The sequence below is a fragment of the Salmo salar genome, chromosome ssa13 (assembly GCF_905237065.1).
Source record: "Salmo salar chromosome ssa13, Ssal_v3.1, whole genome shotgun sequence".
Classification (NCBI taxonomy): domain Eukaryota; kingdom Metazoa; phylum Chordata; class Actinopteri; order Salmoniformes; family Salmonidae; genus Salmo; species Salmo salar.
In genome coordinates this window covers 67,521,984-67,549,268 of record NC_059454.1, presented here as the reverse complement: position 1 = coordinate 67,549,268, position 27,285 = coordinate 67,521,984, and the positions used below count along the sequence as shown (strand labels likewise).

Sequence of the window (27,285 nt, the reverse complement as noted above, 5' to 3'; positions counted from 1 at the left end):
GCGAGAGGACTGTCTGCACCTCCCTGCTCCAGGTCAGTTGCTGCTTCTGTACGGACATTGAAGCCAATGGCCACATTACAGTCCATCTGCAAAGCAGTCGTGCTGCACCAATTAACCAATGATTGAATGCCACGTCATCTACATTGCAGTCGGGCATTAGATTGCATGATCAGATGTGGTTACTGACACATTGTCCATACCTTTACACCAATGAGTGGGCCACCAAAGACAAACAATGGAGCCACATACAGTGCATTCGGAAAGTATTCAAACCCCCTTGACCTTTTCTACAGTCTTATTTTAGAATGGATTAAATCGTTTTTTTTCTCCTCATCTATCTACCCACAATATGTCATGACAAAGCAAAAACATATTTTTTACATTTTGCAAATTTATTTTTTCCAAAAATTAAAGATTTACATAAGTATTCAGACCCTTTACTCAGTACTTTGTTGAAGCACCTTTGGCAGCGATTACAGCCTAGAGTCTTCTTGGGTATGACCCTACATGCTTGGCACACCTGTATTTGGGGAGTTTCTCCCATTCTTCTCTGCAGATCCTCTCATGTTCTGTCAGGTTGGATGGGGAGCATTGCTGCACAGCTTTTTTCAAGTCTCTCCAGAGAAGTTCGATCGGGTTCAAGTCTGGGCACTGTCTGGTCCCACTCAAGGACATTCACAGACTTGTCTGGAAGCCACTCCTGCATTGTCTTGGCGGTGTGCTTAGGGTCGTCTTGTTGGAAGGTGAACCTTCGCCCCAGTCTGAGGTCCTGAGTGTTCTGGAGCAGGTTTTCATCAAGGATCTCTCAGTACTTTGCTCCATTCATCTTTCCCTCAATCCTGACTAGTCTCCCAGTCCCTGCTGCTGAAAAACATTCCCACAGCATGATGCTGCTGCCACCACCATGCTTCACCGTAGGGATGGTGCAAGGTTTCCTCCAGACGTGACACTTCGCATTCAGGCCAAAGAGTTCAATCTTGGTTTCATCAGATGAAACCAACCAGACCATTGTTTCTCATGGTCTGAGAGGATTTAAGTGCCTTTTGGCAAACTCCAAGTGGGCTGTCATGTGCTTTTTACTGAGGAGTGGCTTCCGTCTGGCCACTCCATAAAGGCCTGATTCATGGAGTGCTGCAGAGATGGTTGTCCTTCTGGAAGGTTTTCCCATCGCCACAGAGGAACTCTGGAGCCCTGTCAGAGTGACCATTGGGTTCTAGTTCACCTCCCTGACCAAGCCTCTTCTACATTTACATTTACTCATTTAACAGACGCTCTTATCCAGAGCGACTTACAGTAGTGAATGCATACATTTCATACATTTTTTCCCCGTGCTGGTCCCCCGTGGGAATCAAACCCACAACCCTGGCGTTGCACACACCATGCTCTACCAACTGAGCCACACAGGACCTTCTCCCCCCGATTGCTCAGTTTGGCCAGGCGGCCAGCTCTAGGAAGAGTCTTGGTGGTTCCAAAGATCTTCCATTTAAGAATGATGGAGGCCGCTATGTTCTTGTGGACCTTCAATATTGCAGAAATGTTTTGGTACCCTTCCCCAGATCTGTTCCTTGACAAATTCCTGTCTTGGAGCTCTATGGACAATTCCTTCAACATCATGGCTTGGTTTTTGCTCTGACATAAACTGTGGGACCTTATATAGACAGGTGTGTGCCTTTCCAAATCATGGCCAATCAATTGAATTTACCACAGGTGGACACCAAGTTGTAGAAACATCTCAAGGATGATCAATGGACACAGGATGCACCTGAGCTCAATTTCAAGTCTTATAGCAAAGGGTCTGAATACCTATGTAAATGTTTTTTTTATTTATAAACTTGTAAGCATTTCTAAAAACCTGTTTTTGCTTTGTCATAATCGGGTATTGTGTGTAGACTGATGAGGATTTTTTAAAAAAATACATTTTAGAAAGGACTTTAACTTTGAAAAATTTGGAAAAGGTCAAAGGGTCTGAATACTTTCCAAAGGCACTGTAGATGATGCTAGTTATAGCCTATGACCTTGTGTAAGGAAGCTGTTCCAACCACCCCTATTCTTCCCAGAACTGCATGGACAACATCATCCGCTCAAGGACGCTGGAGGTCCAGTACACGTCTGGGACCAACACAGCCACAGTCAGCTCCGGAACCATCCGCACCCATGTGGACAATGGTGAGCAAAAACCACTGATCGTTCATGATCATCATTTGCGTCAGCATTCAATGGCCCATCAGCAAAATATTGACGACACAGTAACAATTTAGGGATCACTTTTACTTACTGCACGTTCATATACCAGTAATGACTTTTTGGTTAAGGGGGTTTTGATGTTATGAACGCAGAATTTCCTTATTTTATTTACGCAGGTGATCCTGTCAGAATCGTATCTGAAGGTATGCATCTTTTTTATCATAACCATTGATATGATATCTACATGAAATGCACATACAGTATTATACATTGAGTGCCTTCAGAAAGTATTCACACTCCTTGACTTATTCTACATTTTGTTGTGTTACAGCCGGAATTCAAAATGAATGAAATAGATCTTTCCCCCCTCACCCATCTACACACAATACCTCATAATGACAAAGTGAAAACAAGTTTGAAAGCTTTTTCAAATGTATTGAAAATTAAATACAGAAATGTCCCATTATACGTATTTACACCCGAGTCAATACTTTGTATAAGCACCTTTGGCGGCGATTATAGCTTTGAGTCGTCTTGGTTATGTCTGTATCAGCTTTGCACATCTGGATTTTCTCCCATTCTTCCTTGCAGATTTTCTCAAGCTCTGCAAATTTAGATAGGGAGCGGTGGTGGACAGCAATCTTCAAGTCTTTCCACAGATTTTCAATGGGATTCAAGTCAAGGACTTTCATATTTTTGTTCTGAAGCCATTCCACCGTTGCTTTGGCTGTATGCTTAGGGTCATTGTCCGGTTGGAACGCAAACCTTTGCCCCAAGGTCGTTTGCACTCTGAAGCAGGTTCTCATCAAGGATCTGCCTGTGTTTGCATCCATTCATTGTTTCCTCTAACCTTACCAGTCTCCCAGTCCCTGCTGCTGAAACACATCCCCGAAGCATGATGCTTCGGGGATGTGTTAGATGGGTGATGAGCTGTGCCTGGTTTTCTCCAGACATAGCACTTTGCATTCTGGCCAAGGAGTTAAATTTGCCTAATCAGACAACAGAATCTTATGCCGTATGCTCAGTCTTTCACGTGCTGTCTTGTGACATTTTCTCAGGAGTGGCTTCCGTCTGGCCACTCTCCCATAAAGCCTAGATTGGTGAAGTGCTATAGAGACTGTTGTCCTTCTGACTGGTTCTCCCATCTCAGCCAAGGAATGCTTTAGTCCTGCCAGAGTGGTCATTGGGTATCTTGGTCACCTCCCTGACCAAGGTCCTTCTTGCACGATTGCTCAGTTTGTCAGACGGCCAGGTGGACTCCAATCAAGTTGTAGTGATGACTGAAGGATGATCAAAGGAATTGGATGCACCTGAGCTCAATTTGCAGTGTCATAGCAAACGGGTGTGAATATGTAAATGAGAGTTCCGCATTTCATTTTCAATACATTCGCAAAAATGTCAAAAAAAAAATGTTTTCACTGTCATTATGGGGTAGAGTGTAGATGGTTGAGAAAAGTAATCAATTTTTATTTCAGGCTGTAACACAAAATGTGGATTAAGTCAAGGGCTATGAATACTTTCTGAAGGCAATGCATGTTGTATATAGACACTGCAACCTTTTCCCAAGATTGAGTACTTTATATTTTAATTTCAAAGGATATATTACTAAAGTTGTGTCAAAAAACAAATCTTAGTTTAGTCTTTTCTCTGAACCTGTGTCTTCTTGGCAGTTGCTGAGCAGTCAGGGAAAACATGAATCTGTGCAGGGGGTTGCCATAGCAGCAGAGGTTGTTGGTGCACTCTGTATCGCTATGGTAGTAGCCTTTATGTCATACTGGATCGTTGAGCCAAGGACCATTAGAGCCACGTCGAAGACAACACTACACAATTGACAGTTGGAGGATACTCTTAAGGTGGTTTCCTTTCCTAAGTCCTAGTTTTTAATGCTCACTGACCTAAAGGACTAGGTGGATTAGTACAATCTGGCAATAAATTAGCATACCAGTTGACTATATTGCTTTCATCCACACAGCTTATTCAAGTAAATAGCACATGGACAAGGATTTCACCTTCAGTTTTGGGACATGGGCATGGCTGGCTGGTCTAAACATGTCTAGGCTACTAGCCCTTGAGGAGACAGGAAGGTTTTTAAAAGTCCAAAAGATGACTGGCAAATTTCAGGCTGAAATACAAACGCTTATCCATATAAAAATATGTGTAACCTGCACATAGAGCACTGCATGTTTAAATAGTTAATTTCCATTAAGGCAATTAAAGTCTGGTATTGTTATTAGAATTAAGGGTTCTCTTTGTTTTAGGGACAAGTGTCAATGGATGCTATACAATATCTAGTATAATCACAATAATATAACCAAATGTCACAATTCAAAATGACATGTGTATTAGGGTTTCAAGGTCTCCTTTTTGATGCAGTCCATCAAATCATATTTACGTGTTATACAGCTGTCTTTTCCTAAATGTCCCAGTCTTTACAGATATCGGTGTACGTCTTTTATACAAGTGAAATAGAAATTGTCAATTTTTCCTTCATCTGTCCTGCTGCTCTTCAAATTTCGGTCAATTACATATTCACAGACGAATCTGGAATTGAAATGCAATGAAACGGAGAGAAATCATTACTTGATATACAGAATAAACCCTAGCAGCGTTTCAACAGTACATTTGAATATGATAGATGAGGCAGGTCTTCAAATACACAGCTTAATTTTAAAGACATGGATTGAGAAAAAAAATAAATATATATAATTTTTTTTTTTTACTATTAACAGTTTAGAAAGAAAAGCGTCGGCATCTCCCAATCCAGTTTTATTTTGTTTATTCCCCCCTCCTCACAAACCATCTGAGGTGATGCAAAGAACAGGAACCACACACTCCTCTGGTAGAGATTCAAGCAGCTTGAGACATGGCTACCATCTGCTTATTCTTCAGTCAGTGCAACAGTTGAGCAGCCCTCAAATTCATACTTCCAGCCATACAAAGACCAGGGTGGTGTTCAGTAGGGTACAGTAACCAAACATTATGGAACAGAATGATAATCAATCCCATTTTTTCACCTACTGAACACAACCCATGGCAGGCCCAAAACTGCACCTTGAGGTCAACTCACAACCCTTCCTGATCACAGAAAGCGACAAACGATGCAATTCAGAGTTCCAGTGGAGGAAACATTAGTCCTACCAAAACGAAACACTTCTGTTCTATGCAGGGCAAATATACAGTTGTCCAAGTAGATGGTTGCATGTGGGAAAGTATGCCTAAACCTGTAGGATAGTAGAATACAAACTTGAAGTCATGTCAGTTCCTCCGCTGGTTATTCCAGGCTTCGTCAGCGCTCCTTGCTCATGTCAGTAAGGGGGAAAGATGTTCGCCGCCGAGGGGGATGAAGGTGAACAGAAAGTGAGAACGAGAGGTAGGTAGTGGGAATAACACAGTTCAAGAAGTCTGAGCTGATCCAATGACTTTACGGTTTTCAAAATAAAAGGCTGGAAAAACAAAACCCCCAAAATATGTAGGAAACAATTAAACATTGTCAATAAATAATGAAATTTCTTTAGTTCCAGCTGTTATAACTCATCCCCTATGTGGTTCTCTGACTGGTTTCTCTCTGTTGGTTCTGAAAATTGGAAGGAGGAATACAATATTACACTCAAATGTAGCAGCACAGTATTACAAATATGACCAGGTATAAAACCAAAATAAAGACTATAGGACAAGACAACTAAAATGCCTTCCTTTTCATAGTTGCAGACAGTTGCTCTTGCTTGAATGGTATGCCCAATTCTTTTCCTTCAGATGCCCACTTATGTAGCGAGAAATTGTAAAGGCAACTGGGTGCCAATTCACACACGCAAAAAGGTAGTTTCTATGGCAGACACTGTTCCTATGACAGACGTACCTGTACTTGCAGTTTTATCTGTAGGCTGTGATTGGCTGGACGAGTCTGTGTTCTGTCTAGTGGGCTCTTTGATGGGCGGTTCCTCTTGCTGCACCTCAGCGCCCTCTGTTGAATGAAAACAAATGTCGCCAATGAAAAGAGGGGACTGATCAGTGATTAGAATGTTTTTAAAGGTATCATTGACAAGGTCACACATCATGTGAAGTCTGCAAAAACACTTCCTTTGCAAATGACATTCATTACAGATGAAACACATTGCTGAGGAACCCCCTTCATTATGTACCAAACAGAAGAAAAATGGTCAAACAGGGAGGAACTACCTGGATTTGTCCAATAAATGCTCCATAAACTTTTGCTACGTGTGCCTTACTGAACACAACCATATTACATACATTCTATGGCAGACACTTCCTATGACAGACATACCTGTACTTGCAGTTTTATCTGTAGGCTGTGATTGGCTGGGTGAGTCTGTGTTCTGTCTAGTGGGCTCTTTGATGGGCGGTTCCTCTTGCTGCACCTCAGCGCCCTCTGTTGAATGAAAACAAAGGCCGCCAAAGAAAAGTGGACTATGATTACATTTGTCTAAGGGATCATTGATAAGATATCACACGTCATGTGAACAAGTCTGCAAAAGCACTTCCTTTGCAAATGATATTCATTGCTGAGGAACCCCCTTCATTACATACCAAACAGGAGAAAACTTACTAAAACAGGGAGGGACTACCTACAGTCCATACACTCAAATTAGTTTCAAAATGTTTTGCTACGGTGTGCCCGACCTCTATATATGAAGCACATGTTCCATAACAGAAATGTGTTGGTTTTCCCTGCTTCCCACCTTCGTCTTTGGTCTCCTCCTTGGGAAGTATGACTTTCTCTTCCATTTTGCTGCTGTTGGCCTTGCTGCTCTCTGAGGTGGTGCTGTTATTGACCTTTGGCTTGGGCTTGGCAAACTTGGCCTTGTTCAGCAAGTAGTTTACCTCGCGGTCCAGCAAAGCCCACTTGGACTCTATTTCTTTGGACAACAGCACAGGCCGCTCCGTGGGAGAACTCTTCTCCTGCTCAGCTACTGTGTTGTTCTTCCACATCTGTGGAAGAGGGGGAGGTATTGGCGGTTAAAATTAAAAAATAAAAGATTACAAACGATGGCACTCAAAGTGAAACACTTCCATAGATTGTTTTGAACAACGTCATCTCAAATTTGAGCAATAATGGTCAATCAAAATAATATAATTGACAAATGAGCTGAGTAAAACAAAGATGACTTTGAAACATTACATACAGTGGTCTCGTTGATTACTTTTTCCAACGTCTTCAGCTCCACGTCAGTGAAGATTCGGTCATCCTCATGTTCAAGTTTGGCGCTCCTTAAGGAAAAACCACAGAAGACCCATTGTCATACCGATGCATTGTACATCTCATGATTCACCTCTAAAATGTTAAACTAAAGCTAAGCAGGGTCGATCCTGACCGGTCGCTGGATGGGAAACCAGATGCTGCCGAAATGGTGTTGGAGGGCCAGTAGGGGTCCCTCTTTCCTCTGGTCTAAAGAAAGATCCCAAATTCCCCAATCTGGCCACCTAATCATCCCCTGCTTCCAATTGGTTAATTCATCTCTAACTCTTCCCCAGGTCGTTGCTGTAAAAGAGATTGTTTTCAGGCAAGGCACTGCAGCTCAGTGCTAGAGGTGTCACTACAGACCCTAGTTCGATCCGGGGCTGTATCACAACCGGCTGTGAGTCCCATAGAGCAGCGCACAATTTGCCCAGCATCGTCCGGGTTAGGGGAGGGTTTGGCCAGGGTAGGCCGTCATTGTAAAATAAGAATGTTCCTAACTGACTTGCCTAGTTAAATAAAAACTTAGCTGGTAAAATAAGGGTAAATAAAACAGATCTTGGGTCAGTTTTTCAATTTTCCATTCCAGGTTATGAATGGTGAAGGGGAAGCCGATCCTAGATCTCTAAGAGCTGCTTTGACCCACCTGAGGAAGAAGCTGGAGCTGTTGAGCATGCTCTCAAGGGCGGCCAGGTGGCCAGGCCACTTCCTGCGCTCTTCCACGCGGAAGAACATGGCCTTGCACAGCTTCCTGAGATCCTGCAGCTTCTCCCGCAACTCCTTGGTGGACGCAGAGTAGCCATCCTCATCCATCCAGGCCGACACCTGACTCAGCTTGGCCATGATGGCTTCCTTCTCTTCCTCCAACACCACCGCCTGGTACTCCTCCTGGTACATCTTGTCCTAATGGAGGGGGGAGAGAATAAAGGAGGGGCGAGGGTAGGCTTTATATATACACTCACACGTGTGAGAGCCAGCGTGCCAGACAGAGAATATACAGATGTTGTACTGTAAAGGTACTGTTCTAACCTGGGTCTCAAAAAGGAATGCCTCGAGGCTGTTCAGTGTCTTCTCCCTCTCCTGCTTCTCCAGGTCTCTATCAGTCAGGTCTTGGAGCCTGACAGGAAGAAAACAAAAACATTATTGCAACGAATTTGGAGGTAGCAGGGACTCAAACCTGGGTCTATGCATCTGTCAAATAACTTAGCCATTACACCAACAGATTCAAAACCTCTGAAGTCACTAGGTGTTTGACAAGTCACGACACTACATCAATATCGGCATTATTATAGCTTGAAAAATCTATTTTCAACTACCCCGCCATTTGAGCCCATCTAAAATGTCAGAAGGAAAGAGCGACACACTTCTTGTTTGAGGTGGCGATGGCTTCAAAATTAGGGTTAAGGATGTCTTTCACTTGGAGCTCCACTGCGACATCCTCAGAGATCTTGGTTTTCTTCTGAGGCTTGGCTTTCTTCTCAGCCTCAGTATTTGCTGCTTCCTCTGTCGTTTTCGCTTCTCCAGATTTGGCTCCTTCCTTTTCATCCTGTTAAGTAAAATAAAATATTTAATAGTTAATGGAAACTTGGTTTATTCAAGAGAGCCTCATTTACATTACGGTAATGACAGTTATTTAATGTTCAAGTCAAACGGAGAATGAGAAATCCTTCATGTGAGGTTAGTATACACCCCCCCACTCATCTGCTTTATTGACAACATTCTCTTACCAAACATTCCATTCAACATTAACATTTTGGAAAGTTCATTAAACACAAAAGGACTGAATACACCCCAGGGCTGAGCTAAACAAACCAGGGCCACATTTAGAAGGCAAACATTGTGGAATGTTGCAGATAGATATGTCATGAATAGAGCTGTCCGGATTCCTTAAACATGCCAGAGGCATTTTTGTTCTCCATATTTCCATCTGAATATTCCACAATGTGGAAATAGGCACAGCTGAGCTAGGCCCAGCTACATCCCAGGCATTTGTGGAATCCAACTGAGCCAAGCTCTTACCTGTGGGTCAGCCTTACGGTCTACTCCCTCAGTCGTCTCCTGGGTTGGGGCCACCTTCTCCTCCTGCTGTTTCTCCCCAGGCTCCTGCTTCTCTTCCTGGGGAGCAGCCTCCTCCTGCTCCTTCACAGACTCCGGATGAACCTCCTCATCCTGGATTCAGAGACAATAGGGGAGAGGCAGAGAGAGTATGATAGCCATGAACTAGTGTTAAGGAGCAACTCTGGTGCTTGTTACATTAGGATGGTAACTGAGTCAAGGGTTACCTGAACTGGTTCCGTCACATTTGCGTTGGGTTCTGAGGATCCCCCTCCAAACAGGCTGGAAATTGTATTTCCCAGTTCTGACAAGTCAAAAGAGACCGCATTAAGAAATGGAAGCGACTATGATTTAGAGCTGGGACAAAAACCTGAAAATTATCGACATGACCATACAGATCCCTTATCGCAGGCATTTTGCTGATATAGTTCATTAGTTCATGGCCTATACTAGAGAAATGTGAAGCTTGAAATTAAATAAGTATGCTAATATGGGTGATTTTGAATTTGACAATTGATGGCTACAACCAAACTAGTAATTCAAAAGGCAAACTTTTTGCAGCTGCATGGCAACAATTGAACAAGATGAGGGAAAAAGGAAACCGCACACTGCTCTTGATAGTATCACTGATCTTTAATAAGCTTAAGTGTCGGCCTCACGGCCTTCGTCAGAGCCGATACGTAAGCTTAAAGATCAGTGATACTATCAAGAGCAGTGTGCGGTTTCTTTTTCATACAACCAAACTAGTAACAATATTTTAAAAGATCATTTAAAAATTGATGCACATTAATGTTATAAACTTATCGTTCTCGCATCAATTCAGGCAAATTTTGTCTGTCGCCCACCTCTACTATGATTTTGACTAAAGGGGTGATCAGATGTCCAATGATCACAATGTTAGCATAAAACCCACTTGTCAAAGTAGACTCCTCCTCCTCCACAATGGTCTCAAAGACAGACTGCACCTGAAGAAAACAACTTAGTTCAAGCGATAGGTCAAATAAAAAGAGATAACACCACAGGCTAATGTTAACGTCGATTACCCCAAAACAATAGAGTTCAATAGTGTCTAAATCAACTCAAAATAACTTCAAACCAAGCCAATTTCAATTGGGTTTATGTGGGTAGATTTAGGTATTACAAACCTCAGATGGAAACACGATGAGAATGTAGGTTTTACATTTAAAAGTCAATTGCGTTAAACCTTTAATGTAAAAATAAAGTATTATTGATGTATTTTGCAACCATCTTGAAAATGTAAAAAGCCTGATGTGTTTTGTATTTGAGGTTTAGTTGTACTTCCAGAGAGGAGCTCCATAAGCATTAGAGGATTGCACTGACCATAGAGTTCATATAATTCACATTCGATAAGTAATTATATGGTACTCACCCGGTCCAGGAGGAGCATGCCACTCTCGTCCATGTTGAAGTGGGCCTTGATGCCCTTGGACTCAGCACCTGTGTGCTTCTGGAAGCTGCTGCCCACCCCAGACAGCTGCACTGTGGTCAGGTTGAGAGAGCCAAAGACACTGGTGGAAGAAAGGAATGAGATTTATTATTTTTTTTATTTACAATTAAAATCAGACCCCTCCAAGTTAATGCAACAGGTAGGTTGCAGGTAAGTCACTTCCATTACAATTAAATTCAAAACAGCTTTATTTGTTCCCTTAGTGTCTATAGCCCTAATATAAATGGCCTAACGCTGCTATAGCATATCCTTAATTTTCCAGGCGGTCTACATAAAACATTTTCAGACCTTGCCGTTTAGCCGTGTTGGCTCACAGAGTGGGGTAAATCTATGGGCCGATTTCCTGGACACAGACTAAATCAAATCCTAAGCAAAAACAAAAAGTAATGTATTCTCCATTGGACCACTTCTTTACACATACACCCTTCCTTATGCCTTATCTGAAACTCAAGCTACTATATTCGCAGATGATCCTACAATTTATACAGCAAGACGACCGGTTCAACAGGTACAGCAAGCTTTACAAGTAGATCCTGGAAATAAATACACCAAGAAAACCAAGTTTATGTTGGTCTGTTCGGCCAGCAAAAGGCCAACATGCATGGGATACAATTAAGTATTGGGGGGGAACCACAAATTGAGGAAGTGTCAGAAACCAAACTACTACAGGTGCAGCAAGACAACTGCTTATGTTTTTTCAAAAAACGAATGTAAAAAAACATTCAAACTGCATGCATGATCAGAAGGATAGCTACATATTTACCGGGAAAGATTATTCAGCAAACAACCCAAGCATTAATTGGGAGTCAGGTGAACTACTGTTCTGTGGTCTGAGGACATGTATCAGCAAGTGACATTAGGAGGCTGCAGCTCACACAGAACAAAGCAACAAGGATTGTTTTAAGGTGGAGATATGGTTCTTGTGTTGTAGTCATGCTCAGTGCGCTTGGTGTGTCATCAATCAAGAATTAAAAACGTGCTTATTTTATTTCACAATATACACCATTTAAAACAGCCAAACTATTCACAACAGTATTCAGTTGGTAAGAGACAGACATTCAGTAAAGACTAGGAATAGATTGTCCACCATCTATGTTTTATCCACACAGAAAAGAAATAGGCAAAAGAACATGATTTAGAGCAATAAAGAAATGGAATAACTTCTGCGCAAACCAGAAACCTTCCAATATAAATTCAAACAATACTTTACAACCATTTAAATTGGAAGGCTGTGCAGGACAATGGTAGATGATGGAATCAAACTAATTTCAATGTGTTTATCTGGTCAATATGTCAGCGTTATGTCAGTGTGTTGTATGTGAAAATGTGATCTTATTATAAATTGTATTTTAATGTTTAAGGACTTGTGGAAGATTAGTCCAAATGAAGACTAAAATAGATCCTAAGAAAATAAAATCCATTCAGCATGCTTTAGTCCATGCCTAGGCTTAATCTATGTTCAGGAAACTGGACCTAAATTCCTACCAATTAAACCCAACCTTATTTTGGGTGGTGTTCACCTGAGGTCTTCCTGGCCCAGGAAACTGAGATCTCCGTAGTTGATGTGGAAGGCAAAGTCGTCAGTGTAGCAGTTGAAGGTGATGACCTTGCGCATGGGGTAGGAGGTCATCCTCTGGAACAGAATACGCCTTTTGTGCTTCAGGCTCCTGGAGCCATCCTCCTCCATCTCCCTTGTGAACTCCACCTGGAGAGTGAGAGAAACAAATACAGCTATATGCTACAATCCAACATCAATGTAAAAGATGAGCACCATATGCCATGCAGTTGTGGTACTTAGCTTTTACATTCATTTTGGATTGAGGCAATTCAATTTTATTTTTTTAAGGGGTGGGTTTCAATGTTAAAGAATGGGCTGTGTTACCTGGATGGGGAAAACAGTTGCCTCTATAACCAGGAAGGGTTGGACTTTGAAGGCCTTGCTGAGGGCAGCGGCCTTGTACACAGCCCCCATGGCTGCAGCCTCATCTGCGTTGAGGTTCTTCCCTAGCTCCTCTCTACACACAGAGTCAGGTCAAAATGAAATGTCACTCTAAAAACAAGGTTGGCCAGATACTTTTTCAGACCTCAAAAGCAGGCAAATGGTTTGTATATCAAACTACATGCCTCAACCAATGTTCCTTCGAAGCTGCGGCATAGCCCAAGATTGCCGTGCAGCTCCCCGGGACTACCGCAGAATGGAGAGGCACACGAGAACTTCAATCAACTTTCTAGAGTTTAACCAGTTTGTTAACACCATCGTTTCCCTTTACTGCGGCAATTGTGATCAAAGCAATAGCCACTTTCAATGCAACATAATGTAACAAAACAAACTATGCAAGAGATTGCTGTAGGCAGACCGCGTTGGAGTAGGATGCTATTGCGCCCGTACTCTACACAGACCGGTGCAGCATAACCAATCAGAGCTGCAGTAGGCCTATATGCAAATAGACCATTGCCATATACAGATCTGTGACATTTTTTGAAGTGGACTGTTTACATGAGTAGATGTGCTTGTTTTGAGATCCAAGCAAGAGCTGCACGTGCACACATTTTATTAATATCCTTCGCTAGTTAGTGAATTATTAGCCCAGTTAAAGCCAATTTCTAGTCAGAAATAGGGGTGTCATTACTTCATACAAGAGCACAAAACATGTACATTTCTAGACATCGTTGAAAAGCAAGTCTTAAAAAAGTGTCTGTTGTATTTTGTGTCAGGCTTGAATAAGCTAAGTAGCCAATAGGCAGATGGTAGCATCATTTGTCTGATTCTTTATAATAAATGGTACGGGAAGAATGTAAAGTGGTTTCTTGCATCAACCACCACATTTTCAGTCACCTTGTCTGAAGGACAACTAGATAACAGGTCAATGTCAAGCCCTGCATGTTTCTTTCAATATTCTCATGGAATGTAGGCCTACATTGAACACCACACATTGGCTGCAACTGTAGGCTGAATGATAGAACTGCCATTTCCATGTTCGTGTTATGGGATGCATTTTCTCCATTGTTTTATGGCAGGCCACTCTGGTACAGTGGCTTGCGAAAGTATTCACCCCCCTTGGCATTTTTCCTATTTTGTTGCCTTACAACCTGGAATTAAAATAGATTTTTTGGGAGTTTGTATCATTTGATTTACACATGCCTATTACCACTTTGAAGATGCAAAATATTTTTTCTTGTGAAACAGACAAGAAATAGAAAAGAGAATCAGAACTTGAGCATGCAAAACTATTCACTAAGTCAATACTTTGTAGAGCCACCTTTTGCAGCAATTACAGCTGCAAGTCTCTTGGGGTATGTCCATAAGCTTGGCACATCTAGCCACGGGGATTTTTGCCCATTCAAGGCAAAACTGCTACAGCTCCTTCAAGTTGGATAGGGTCCGCTGGTGTACAGCAATCTTTAAGTCATACCACAGATTCTCAAATTGGATTGAGGTCTGGGCTTGGACGAGGCCATTCCAAGACATTTAAATGTTTCCCCTTAAACCGCTCGAGTGTTGCTTTAGCAGTATGCTTCGGGTCATTGTCCTGCTGGAAGGTGAACCTCCGTCCCAGTCTCAAATCTCTGGGAGACGGAAACCGGTTACCCTCAAGAACTTCCCTGTATTTGGGGACATCCATCATTCCTTCAATTCTGAACAGTTTCCCAGTCCCTGCCAATGAAAAACATCCCCACAGCATGATGCTGCCTCCACCCTCCCTCGCGTTGGGGATGGTGTTCTTGGGGGATGTGTTCAGTTTCTTTGGACAAAAAAAGCTCAATTTTAGTCTCATCTGACCAGATGCCACTTCTTCCATATGTTTGGGGAGTCTCCCACATGCCTTTTGGCAAACACCAAATGTGTTTGCAAATTTTTTTCTATAAGCAATGGCTTTTTCTAGCCCCTCTCCCATAAAGCGCAGCTCTGTGGAGTGTACGGCTTAAAGTGGTCCTTTGGACAGATACTCTAATCTCCGCTGTGGAACTTGAGCTCCTTCCGGGTTATCTTTGGTCTCTTCGTTGCCTCTGATTAATGCCCTCCTTGCTTGGTCTGAGTTTTGGTGGGTGGCCCCCTCTTGGCAGGTTTGTTGTGGTGCCATATTCTTTCCATTTAATGGTGCTCTGTGGGACATTCAAAGGTTCAGGTATTTTTTTATAACCCAACCCTGATCTGTACTTCACAACTTTGTCCCTGACCTGTTTGGAGAGCTCCTTGGTCTTCATGGTGCCGCCCCAGACTCTGGGGCTTTTCAAAACAGGTGCACGCATATGCGTATACACATATTCAGATCATGTGACACTTAAGTCCACCTGTGTGCAATCTAACTAATGTGACTTCTGAAGGTAATTGGTTTCACCTGATCTTATTTAGGGGATTCATAGCAAAGGGGGTGAATACATATGCACACAACTTTTCATTTTGTAGCATTTCTTTAAGTATTTTTTTTTCTCTCACCAATTTGGACTATTTTGTGCATGTCCATTACATGAAATCCAAATAAAAATCAATTTCAATTACAGGTTGTAATGCAACAAAAATAGGATATACGCCAAGAGGGATGAATACTTTTGCAAGGCACTGTAGGCCTAATACATTATGATCAAATAGCCCTAGTAGCCTACTTGGCAACTTAAAACTTAAAGCAGGCACAGCCGGAAGTTGCACAGACTTTTCACAACATTCAAGTTCACGCTCAGCAGACCTGCAATTTGCTTAGTGCCCAAATTTAAGGGAACATTGGCCTCAACTCTAAATAGATATGAAAAAACATTTTCATATTAATTTACAATTAAGGCATATCTAGCTGATCTTCACAACAAATGGTGTACACCTTAGTCTAATTTCTATTTTTCAGGTCCCAAAACACCTGGCAAAGTTCTGATTTTGGGTCCAACTATCCCTTTATGCCTTTTCATCCCAGATGGAGAATTTCCAACATGTGAGTTACATACCATCACTCTAGTAGATACTACCTGTGACACTTTCAGGTGAAGCTCTTACTCCATTCTTTTGTGTTCCATTGTCTAGGGAGGTTTGTTTTGAATATGACATCTTACAGCCAAAACCCTGGACAATAGGGAGCATTCTATGTCCCTCATGTAGTGTAGAGCCCCAGGTATTGACAGTGTCAAGTGAAACTGTTGACATACTTCCCAACGGCTTTGAGCAGCACTTCTTGCACCTTAGGCACTCGGGTGGAGCCACCCACAAGGATCACCTGCTCGATCTCATCCTGTTGGAAGACAATGTTGGAAGATATACTTACAGTATTTGCAAATAAACAGACGTGTTAGTTCAATCTTTGTAGAAATCTCTGAAGGCTTGACATGCTGAAACATGTCAAGAGTTTAACCCCGTAAGTTCAATGTCCACGCCCTCGTGGCAATCTAATTAGCAGAATACAACAATCCCATAACAATCTTGTCAGTTTAAGCTAGAAATATATTTTTTGCATTGGATGTGTCTCAATCAACCACATCCGCCTGTCGCACTTCTACATTGGCAGTGTTCGTCAGGCCATGCGACATCCCGCAAATCAGTCTGACAAAAGTCTGTAGCGTCCAAACGGGTTGGCCAACAAACTACCGAACAAAAATATAAAACGCAACATGTAAAGCGTTGGTCACATTTCAAAAAAAGATCCCTAAAAGGTGCCACACACAAAGCTAATTTCTCTCAAAAGTGCTAAAATGTGTATATCCCTGTTTGTGTCACAAAACACAATCTCAAATTGAGGGAGCATGCAATTTGCATGCTGACTGCAGGAATGTCCAACGGAGCAGTCGCCAGAGAATTGAATGTTAATTTCTCTAACATAAGCCGCCTCCTTCGTTTTAGAGAAATTGGCAGTACGTCCAACCGGCCTCAACTGCCGACCACGTATAACCACGCCAGCTCAGGACCTCCACATCCGGCTTCACCTGCGGGATCGTTTGAGACCAGCCACACGGACAGCTGATGAAACTGAGTATTTTTGTCTGTAATTAGAGAATCTGTCAGTATGTCCAACTGGCCTAACAGCTGCAGACCATGTGTACAGCATTGTGTGGGCGAGCGGTTTGCCCCATGGTGGCGGTGGGGTTATGGTATGGGCAGGCATAAGCTATGGACAATAAACAACTGCATTTTAAATCGACGGCAATTTGCATGCACAGAGATACCGTGATGAGATCCTGAGGCCCATTGTTGTGCCCTTAATCCACCGCCATGGCCTCATTTTCAGCATGATAATACACAACCCCATGTCTCAACGATCCGTACACAATTCCGGGACGCTGAAAATGTCCCCGGTCCTTCCATGGCCTGCATGTTTGGGACGCTCTGGATCGACAGCATGCTCCAGTTCCCGCCAATATCCAGCAACTTCACATACCATTGAATTGGAGAGGGACATTCTACAGGCCACAATCAACAGCCTGATCAATTCTATGCGAAAGAGATGTCGCACTGCATGAGGCAAAAGGTGGTCACACCAGGTACTGACTTTTTCTGATCCATGCACCTAATCTTTTTTTTGGGGGGGGCGTCTGACCAACATATGCATATCTGTATTCCTAGTAATGAGAAATCAACAGATTAGGGCCCAATACATTTATTCAATTGACTGATTTCCTTATATGAACTAAACTCTAATTAAAATAGTTGAGTTTATATTTTTGTTCGGTATATTATGACCCTCTATGGAAAGTTGCTTGTTTTTCCTCTTCGACCCCCACAAGCGTTTTGGGACTCATCTGATGTCGGTACAGCCGATCTGCCAAGTTCTGTCTGTAGCGTCAAAACAGTTTGGGCTACACACTAATATGACCCCTCTTTGCAAAGGTGAGACTCAAACACGTTGGTTGTTTTGCTCTAGGACGCCCACAGGCCTCAAGACTCGCCTGAAGGTCACCTGGTACCAGTTGAAAAAAAAAAAATGAATGGAAGTATATGGAGACTTCAGTGCCAAAATGAAGGGGTAAAAAAATCTGTTTCCCAATCTGTCATCTCAGATCAACGACACTTCAGAACAAAAATCCTTTAGTTCTCCCCCCCCAAAAAAATCTGTTACATTTATTGAATCGGTTATTCAATGCATTTGTATGGGCTGATAGCAAGGCCAAAACTTTTTATTTTGTCCCCAAAAAATGTTTATACTTTAATGAGTCTTAAAATTCAAATGATCCTTGGTATGAACTTAAAACAATTTGATATAGTTAGTAGAACCCCCCCCCCCCCAGCTTAGACTCTTATGGGTTTAAGATACTGTTCCACTGAACATTGCACCACAAAGGATATTTAATACCAAACCTACATCAAAGTGCAACATTTTGTTCCCATAGACCTCAGGCATCAACTATTCTACTTTAGTTTGATTTTACTATGCAACTGACAGGAAACAGTATTCTCTGAACATCCTAAGGAGCATAGCCATTCCACAGATCCAGGGGCTTGGGAAGCTCCAGCATGATCTTGTTGATAATGCTGGTTTTCCTGTGACTTTTCATGCTTTTTTCTGTCGTTTGTGCATAAAAAGTCCAATTCTCCCCAAAATGTAAAATAAAGTTAGTGACTGCTTGACTAAAAGATCAATTGACAAACAAGCGTCATGTTCATTAAGCCACTCAATGGGAAATGTTTAACGGTTTGCAACGGAAATCTAAAAATCTACTTATTGGACAAATCTAGGGCGTCCCTTCCTGTTTAAGTCCATTTGGTGCCTAATGAATGCACACAAGCTGCAGTGACTCACCAGGGACATCTCTGCAGAGCTGAGGGCATCCTGTACAGGGCCAGGCACTCTCTCAAAAAGGTCAGCACACAGGGTCTCAAACTCCACACGGGTCACCTTAGCCTTGAAATCCATGTCATCCAGCAGCCCTTCCACCTGAACAAAGAGTGAGTATATTTGGTTTAGATGTACTGTAATACACATCTACAGTAGAACACTATGGGTAACTGTAAAAGTTAAACAAAACTTTTCCCCAGTTGAATGGGTGCTTACTTTCAGCTCCAACACACCTGACAGAACATCAAAGCATAAGAAACGTTACCAAAAAAAGACCATACTTCTCTAAATGTGCAGAACAGTGTAAGACTGGAAGTGACAGGGAATGGAGGGATAAAGAAGCCATGCGATGGCTTCACCTGTGTAATTATTTTACGAGGTTACACATCTACAGTAGAACATTATGGGTGACATGGGAGTAACCGGTAACTACTCTCAACTGCCGCAAAGGTAAGGAGAATGGTGTACGACTGGGGTCAGCGAAGGTCCCGTCACCTGTGCCACGTATTCAGCGTTAGCGCTCAGCACAGTCTTGAGTCTCTGGGCCTCCTTGAGGAGCTTGGCCATGGCGCGGTGGTTCTCCCTCACGTCCTTCTTGGTCTTCTTCTGCTCGTTGAACAGCTTGGCCAGGTGGTCCTGCAGCCGCAGCTCCATCTCAAAGCCCCCCAGAGAGCGGTCAAACCTGACCGGAGACAGAGAACATTGTTAGGTTAGGAACATTGGAGAAATGTGCTTGTCATTGCTCCACAATAAGACATTGAAAATACAAATACCTACAGTGAGCTCTGAAAGTATTGGGACAGTGGCACGTTGCTTTGGCTCTGTACGCCAGTACATTGGATTTGAAAAGATACAATGACTATGCGGTTAAAGTGCAGACTCATGCTGACCAGACACGTCGCAAAATAAATGTAGAAATCCATGTTCTGTGATGCCAAGGGCTAAAATAGAACTCCTATTTCTGAGGCAGATCACGCTGCAAGTCCTGCCTCTCCCATCTCCTCATTGGTTCATATAAGCAGGTACCCACGTGCCATCTCATTGGTTATACCCACGTGGGTGATTAAAAGACAATGTTTTTCCGGTTGTCGTGGTAAAAGTGTAGATGCCAATCACCATATAAGTTCAAAGATGAAAAAGCCTGGGGGGAGAGATGACTAGAAACGATGCGGTTGGCTGTTGTGTGGATTAACTGTCAGAGTAGAGGACCTTGTGCATTTCAGGTAAAATAACAACTTAATGTTTATATCCCAGGACAAATTAGCTAGCAACAGCAAGCTAGCTAAATAGGACAAATTAGCTAGCAAGTGCAAGCTAAATTGCCATACATGTTTAATGCTTTTCGACCTGTCCCCAAATTAATGTCATTGATTCAGAGTTTGTTTTTATATTTTAACCTGTGTGTCGTGATAACATTTGGTATAGGGGGACAAAATAAATGTATGCACAATAGCGCACGCGCGCATTCGGTTTGGGTTCTGTGTAAACTTTAATTTGAGGGTATTTTCAGCCATATCGGATGAACCATTTAGGTATTGGGCCAAATTCACTTAAGGTATATTAAAAAGTTAGGGTTAGGAGCACAAATAAACACTGAAGACATGCAAACCTCACCATTACAATAACAGGGTAGGTTAGCATTTTTTGGGGGGGGGGATATAATATTTTTGTAATAACATTCACGACACATTCAGGATTATCTGTAATCATGGTAGCATCCACATGAATGTCGAAGTGTTTGGAAACATTCTTAGTTACAATAAAATTACACATTTACAATTCATTTCGATTGGTCACAAAATAATCTGAAACAACCTAAACAAACAGTAAAGGCAAACAAATGTGTCTAGTCAAACTTGATGTGGTAATTGCGTACCATGAATACGAGACCAAATACTTAACTACACAACAGAATTAGTCCCAATTCCTTTGGTTCCCTAAAAAGGGGGGGACTACATACAAAAAGTGTTGTAATTTCTAAACAGTTCACCCGATATGGATGAAAAGCCTTAAATTAAAGTGGACAGTCCGCACCTTATCCTCATTTTATCGTTCTAAAGTGCTTGAGTAGAGAGCCAAAACTTTTTTTTATCAATGTCCCAATACATTTGGAGCTCACTGTATATGGAATGAAAACAAAACTAATGATTAGAGCAGAGTGCTAGGCGTGTGCTTTCCCCAACATCCTGTGTTGCAGAGTGTGTGTGTGAGTAAAAGTGGGTATACAGGTCCTTTTGTCTCACCCCACTCCTCGTATCTGGAGCTGTGGCTGGGAACCCGACTCTTTGGTTTTGACCGTCTGGTATGTGACGATGGTTGCCGTTGTGCTGCCTGAACCCATGTCATAGAACATTATGTTCTGTAGCGAGAGAACAGGAATTTAAGACTAGGGTTACACAAAGCAACTTCTGACCCACAAAACAACTTATGAAGCTCATATCAAAAAGACTAAACCTAGTTAAATAAAAAAACGCATGTAAAAGCAGCCTAGTTAGCGCACCTGAGCTGTGCTGTTGATGTCTTTTCTCCTGAAGACACCGTAGTTGAGCGCCACCGCCGTGTTGTCGTTGATGAGCTGAAGGACTTTAACACCTGCCATCTGTGCGGCCTGCAGGACTGCTCTGCGCTCTGCCTGATTGAAAAAGGCCGGGACGGTGATCACGGCATCTTTGATGGGCTGCTCTGTAAGCGAGAGTAAAATGCATTCAGTAAGGGAGGCTTCAAAATAATTGCACAACAATGTTGAAATAGAGAACCTTTCCCCCTACTACTAGTGAACAGACAAACCTGCAAAGTCCTGAGCAAGTCCACGTGAATAGTTCAAAACCATGCCCAGGAGCTCCTCTGGAGAGTACTGCATTTCTCTGAAGGAAAACAGAGTAGACATTACAGGCAAGCACTTTCATATATTTTTAACCCTTTTCTCCACCCCAATTTCGTGATATCCAATTGGTAGTTTGTCTTCTCCCATCAACGCAACTCCCATAGACTCGGGAGAGGCGAAGGTTGAGAGCCATGCATCCTTCCAAACATAACCCAACCAAGCCGCACTGCTTCTTGACACTGCTCGCTTAACCCGGAAGCCAGCCGCACCAATGTGTCAGAGGAAGCGCCGTAGAGCTGGTGACCGAAGTAAGCATGTATGCACCCAGCAGTCACTAGAGCGTGATGGGACAAGGACATCCCAGGCGGCCAAATCCTCCCCTAACCTGGAAGCTGGGCCAATTGTGCGCCGCCTCATGGGTCTCCCAGTTGTGGCCGGCTGCGACACAGCCTGGGATCGAACCTGGATCTGTAGTGACGCCTCTAGCATTGCAATGCAGTGCCTTAGACTGCTGCGCCACAGTGCCTTAGAGAAACGAGGCCCCAGAACCAATCACTCTTATCCACAACTACAGCATAGGACATACTGGATCAATGACATTTTAAACAGCCTGTGACAATGTGCTATTTGGGCAGTACGCAAAAGGAATGTCGTACACTGACAAACAAGTTAATGGGTCAGCATTTTGCCCCATATCGCTAATGGCCCATAGAAGTCAGTATTATTAGTACTCTTCAACAAATCACTTGGCTCAATCACCTCCTGCTAAACAAAGGAAAAGGGACCCAACGAGAGGAAATCAAAAACGACTTACTCTGAGTTGCTAAAGAGAACTGTGCCCCGACTCTCATCTGTCACCAGATGGTGCTCGGGGAAGCGTTTCTGATAGACTGCCACCTGTGGGTTGTCATGCTTCTTGCCAAGGAGGCTCTGAAGATGCATATAGACAAATTTGGGGTTCTTCACAGACTGCGGGAGAAAGAAAACCAAATCAATGACAGTGTAGATACTAATTCATGAACTTCATTGATTCCCATGGGGGAGTACAGAGCACTAACTATGATAGACATTTTAAAACATGTGACCTGGTAGGTTATGACAATGTGCCTTACCACTCCCAATGCACCGTCTCCAAAAAGTCGCTCATTTTCTTTTAAACACACAGCTACTGGCGTTTTCCTCCTGGACTCCCTGTGCAACACAAAGGATAAGACAGACTATTGAAACATGTTAAAGCTTTGAGAATGCTTTTTTCTTAATCTTAATCATGAACCGACCCTTAGTTCTGCCCATGTTCATTCACTATTCAGCACAGGCCCATTTAGATATTGGCATGTTAACATGCATTGTAAACACTAAAGAACAGCTAGCGTACTCACACATTAGTGATGAGTATGATAATTATGAATACTTATCAAACATGAAATGGAATAGGGATTTCTGTCTAAAAGCACAAAGTCCTAAACCCATTGCGATGACATAGCTAGAGACACTGAAAATGGCAATACTCACTTGTTTAGAGCAATCTCCATTGGCACGCCAGGTTTTACTATCGCTACTTTCATCCACTCACTGCCCAGGTCAACTGACATGACTGCAACAGAGGCTGTATGGACAAAATAATGGGTATGATTATTCCATTACCTGTACTTTTGTAATAACAAAGTGATGATTACAGACTAAGTGAGACAATACTAAAGGTGATTAGCTTCAATAATTTCTCACTGGCTTCAGTGGTATGGTGGCAATGTGAGTGATTAATATCAGTCTTTTGCATCAGTTGACATTGAACTTAATCAATGTTCATCCGTGCATCAGTAAATTCATGTGTAAATAGGTACAAATACAGACCATGCATCATATTGTAATGTGACAGATTAATTATAACCTCTGCACGTGTCCATTTTCTTCTCCCACTCAAAATGGAGGCATTCAGATGTACATTGAAATTTGAATTTGGTGTTAAGCGAATCTGCCGGTGCTTGATGCAGGCAGGTGTCTTGGATGGAATAACCATGTGTAGTGTTAGTACCTGTTTGTGAAGGCAGCAGTGCCAAGACAAGGCAGAAGTGAGCCCATAAAGTCAGCTTCCTCCTCATGGTGACCTGTACACACAAAGCAGAACAAAAACAGATATTCAAACGCTAACAGCAGCCTTCCTGGTGACATGGTAAGTGTGCTGAAGAAAATAATTTGTTGATTATTTTGAGACCTCAAAGATGCATTCTCTGACTCGTTTTTTTCATCTTGTACAAATCCATTAGCTACAAATGTTGTCATTTGTTTTAGAAGTCTTTTTTGGGGATCAAATATCAATTTGGCAGGTGCTTAAAAAAACAAATGCGCAAGAACATCGATTTCTCTATACAATGCATATCAGCAAATAGTAAAAAAGTTCTGTTTCAGAAAGGAAATAGAATGAGCACATCCTCCGGTAGCACATTTTGGTTTTTGCCCTAGCACTACACAGCTGATTAAAATAACCAACTCATCATCAAGCTTTATTTGAATCAGTGCACCCAGGGGGGCCCCAAGACTGATTTTGGGCAAACCCTGCTCTAGAGTGTTTTCACTCAGGCCCCCCTTCCAGAATTGGGGACATCACACACCCCTCCCACCGCACACCATGTCTTTATGTCTTTCTATGGGCAGAAGTCCTGAACGTGACACATTGTTCACACCCCTCTTGTTGGGGGAGAGAACATTTTGCAAGTTCAAAGCTTATTCCCTGCAGTTCTACACATCATCATGCCTAATGTTTATTTATGTGATATTTCTGTGACTCAAACATTCCAACAAAATCTATAGGCAAAAAAACATTGCTAAAAACAACTGACATGGGCTAGTTCAGCTGGACATTTCTAACAAGTTACAAATAGCTCTAAGGTATGCTATGACTGGCATGAGAAGAGGAACACTGATGCACTACCCAACTTCGAAATAGCACCTTGTGAATTCTACTATTACAACTTGAAAGCCGGGTTGAGCTCCAAAAAAACCTTGCGCCCCACAGTTTGGGAACCACTGCTCTACAGCAGCAAGTAAGGTAAAAGGAACATCTCAAAGATGACTCCTGCCCATTCCGTCACCTGCAGTGTTGAACAGGAGGAGAGGTGAAAGCCAAAGCCTGGTGGTCATACACCATATTGCTTTCACCTACACAAAACTTTTCATACCAGCGCAGATGTAGGAAGTGCACTAGAATATTTAGATAATGCTCTGCCATTCCTCTTCAGCACGAACCCAAACCGGCTGCACGCGTGCGCCATCGTGCATAAATGTATTTTGTCCCCCCACACCAAACGCGATCACGACACGCAGGTTAAAATATCAAAACACTGAACCAATTACATTAATTTGGGGACTGGTCAAAAAGCATTAACTTGTCAGGGATAGGGTCTAGTTTCCTGAATTTCCGCCTGACTGACGTACCCAAAGTAAACTGCCTGTTACTCAAGCCCAGTTCCTAAAACTGTTAAAATAATGTCTGAGACTAACAGAATTGATATGGCAGGCGAAAAACAGAAAACCAACCAGAATTCTTAATTTTTTTGGGGGTCCCAGGCTCCATTGTTCCTATGTAAATCCGTCTCCCAGATTGCAATTCCTATGGCTTCCACTAGGTGTCAAGTCGTTATTCAAGGTTTCAGGCTTGTTTTTTGAATAACAAGCAAGAATTTTGTTTTGGTTAGGAGAGCACCGGTACAATAGTCTTTCGGCACGCGAGGAAGAGGGCGCGCGCTTACCAATTTTGCTTTCCTATTGAACATACTACTTTCCGTATGAAATATTCGTTTATTTACATTTTAGAGTACCTGAGGATTAAATAGAAACATTGTTTGGATGAAGTTTAGCAGTAGCTTTTTGGACTGCTTTGTCTGCATGTTGAACGAGTGGATTACTGAAATCGATGGCGCCAACTAAACTGACTTTTTGGGATATAAATAAGGTTATCTAACAAAATGACCATTCATGTTGTAGCTTGGGATTGCAAACAGAGGAAGATCTTCAAAAGTAAGTGACATATTTAGTCGCCATTTGTGATTTTATGAAGCATGTGCTGGTTGAAAAATATGTTGATGTGGGGCGCCGTCCTCAGACAATCGCATGGTATGCTTTCGCTGTAAAGCCTATTGTAAATCAGACAGATTAACAAGAAATTATTAAGCTTTTAAATGATAAGATACTTGTATGTTCATGAATGTTTAATATTCCGATTATTTATTTTAATTGCGAGCACTCCAATTTCACCGGATGTTGTTGGCTTGTGTTCTGCTAGCGGGCGGTATGGCAATTTAGCTAGCTAATTTGTTCTGGGATATAAACATTGAGTTGTTACTTTACCTGAAATGCACAAGGTCCTCTATTCCGACAATTAATCCACACATAAAACGGTCAACCGTATCGTTTCTAGTCATCTCTCCTCCTTCCAAGCTCTCTTTTCTTGACTTTATATTGCGATTGGCAACTTTCATAAATTAGGTGCATTACCGCCACCGACCTCATTCGTCTTTCAGTCACCCACGTGGGTATAACCAATGAGGAGCTGGCACGTGGGTACCTGCTTCTATAAACCAATGAGGAGATGGGAGAGGCAGGACTTGCAGCGCGATCCGCGTCACAAATAGAATTGACTTCTATTTCAGCCCTTGGCAATGCAGATGCTCGTTGGCGCGCGCGAGCAGTGTGGGTGCAATAATTGAATAATATACATTTTTAAATGTATTTTGCAACGCGAGCTGTGTAGTCAGCCTGTAACGGTTCTTCAGACTTCACAATTCCAAACTAGAGTTGGGGACAATATGCCACCTTCACTGTCCAGGTGCATTCAGGCAGTGGTGTAAAGTACTTAAAAACAATTCAAGTACTACTTAAGTCATTTTTCTGAATCTGTACTTCACTATTAATATTTGACAACTTTTACTTCACTACATTCCTGAGGAAAAGTACTTTTTACTCCACACATTTTCCCTGACACCCAAAACTACAAGTTACATTTTGAATGCTTAGCAGGACAGAAATGGTATAATTCACACACTTGTCAAGAGAACGTCCCTGGTCATCCCTACTGCCTCTGATCTGGCAGACACAAAAAACACATGCTTTGTTAGTAAATTATGTCTGAGTGGGAGCCTGCCTCAGGCTATCCGTAAATAACTTCTTAATATAAGAATTAGAAAATTTTTTAATTTATTTTTATAACCAAATATTTTGACTTTCACTGGAGTATAAATAAAGATAACTTAATAGAAAATGACTGAAGCATGATTTTGGGTACTTTTTCTACCACTATTCAGTTAAGTGGATGTTTCATGACTCATGCCCTTTGATCAGTTTACTTGTGCGACTCAGTTTAGTTGTGCGACTCAGTTTAGTTGTGCGACTCAGTTTAGTTGTGCGACTCAGTTTAGTTGTGCGACTCAGTTTAGTTGTGCGACTCAGTTTAGTTGTGCGACTCAGTTTAGTTGTGCGACTGTTAATTCAAGTGCTGATGAAAAGTCAGGAAGCATGATGAAAACGTGAGGCAATTATTTTTCTGCCTACGGACTAGGGCACGTGTCGCGAAATAAAGGATATAGGCTAGCTAATGTCTATATCAAGTAGAAAACAATAGGCAATCAGCAAGCTAATGGCTTTATAGCATGTAGTTATTAATATTCAAATACCCTGAGCGTGGAAACTTCTAGCCCCATCATGGAGCACTGGCGTAAAGTATGAATACTACGGACCGCCCAGCGCAGGTGATGCCTTGACCATTCATTCAAAAACAAAAAGAAGTCTTGGGTTCTGTAAACGGGTTCCGTCTGCT

General features: G+C 42.3%; 2 protein-coding genes across 5 annotated transcripts in view; one reads left to right on the top strand and one right to left on the bottom strand.

Moving 5' to 3' along the window:
• Positions 1 to 4,943: 4,943 nt before the first annotated feature.
• Positions 4,944 to 27,285, bottom strand: part of LOC106567637 (hypoxia up-regulated protein 1) — a 23,060-nt gene continuing 718 nt past the window's right edge. Inside the window, exons 1-25 of one of the 4 annotated variants that reach the window (XM_045693491.1) lie at positions 27,143 to 27,184; positions 23,509 to 23,581; positions 22,989 to 23,082; positions 22,589 to 22,667; positions 22,291 to 22,445; positions 21,440 to 21,516; positions 21,153 to 21,334; positions 20,896 to 21,011; positions 19,148 to 19,334; positions 18,617 to 18,751; positions 16,035 to 16,117; positions 12,784 to 12,916; positions 12,422 to 12,606; positions 10,824 to 10,962; positions 10,347 to 10,398; positions 9,661 to 9,737; positions 9,398 to 9,547; positions 8,743 to 8,924; positions 8,408 to 8,495; positions 8,025 to 8,281; positions 7,326 to 7,410; positions 6,882 to 7,131; positions 6,467 to 6,571; positions 6,041 to 6,145; positions 4,944 to 5,758 (exon numbers count right to left, since the gene is read on the bottom strand). In XM_045693491.1, coding sequence (XP_045549447.1) covers positions 5,709 to 5,758; positions 6,041 to 6,145; positions 6,467 to 6,571; positions 6,882 to 7,131; positions 7,326 to 7,410; positions 8,025 to 8,281; positions 8,408 to 8,495; positions 8,743 to 8,924; positions 9,398 to 9,547; positions 9,661 to 9,737; positions 10,347 to 10,398; positions 10,824 to 10,962; positions 12,422 to 12,606; positions 12,784 to 12,916; positions 16,035 to 16,117; positions 18,617 to 18,751; positions 19,148 to 19,334; positions 20,896 to 21,011; positions 21,153 to 21,334; positions 21,440 to 21,516; positions 22,291 to 22,445; positions 22,589 to 22,667; positions 22,989 to 23,082; positions 23,509 to 23,581; positions 27,143 to 27,172 — 3,069 coding nt within the window. In that variant the 5' untranslated portion in view covers positions 27,173 to 27,184 and the 3' untranslated portion in view covers positions 4,944 to 5,708. Of the gene's footprint in view, positions 5,759 to 6,040; positions 6,146 to 6,466; positions 6,572 to 6,881; positions 7,132 to 7,325; positions 7,411 to 8,024; positions 8,282 to 8,407; positions 8,496 to 8,742; positions 8,925 to 9,397; positions 9,548 to 9,660; positions 9,738 to 10,346; positions 10,399 to 10,823; positions 10,963 to 12,421; positions 12,607 to 12,783; positions 12,917 to 16,034; positions 16,118 to 18,616; positions 18,752 to 19,147; positions 19,335 to 20,895; positions 21,012 to 21,152; positions 21,335 to 21,439; positions 21,517 to 22,290; positions 22,446 to 22,588; positions 22,668 to 22,988; positions 23,083 to 23,508; positions 23,582 to 27,142; positions 27,185 to 27,285 lie in introns of those variants that run through there. The other 3 variants (XM_045693492.1, XM_014137166.2, XM_045693493.1) reach the window with 3 other exon arrangements.
• vps11 (VPS11 core subunit of CORVET and HOPS complexes) overlaps positions 27,199 to 27,285 on the top strand; it is a 25,257-nt gene continuing 25,170 nt past the window's right edge. The window contains exon 1 of the mRNA XM_045693494.1: positions 27,199 to 27,217. The gene's annotated coding sequence lies outside the window, so the exon portion shown is untranslated. The remainder of the gene's footprint in view (positions 27,218 to 27,285) is intronic.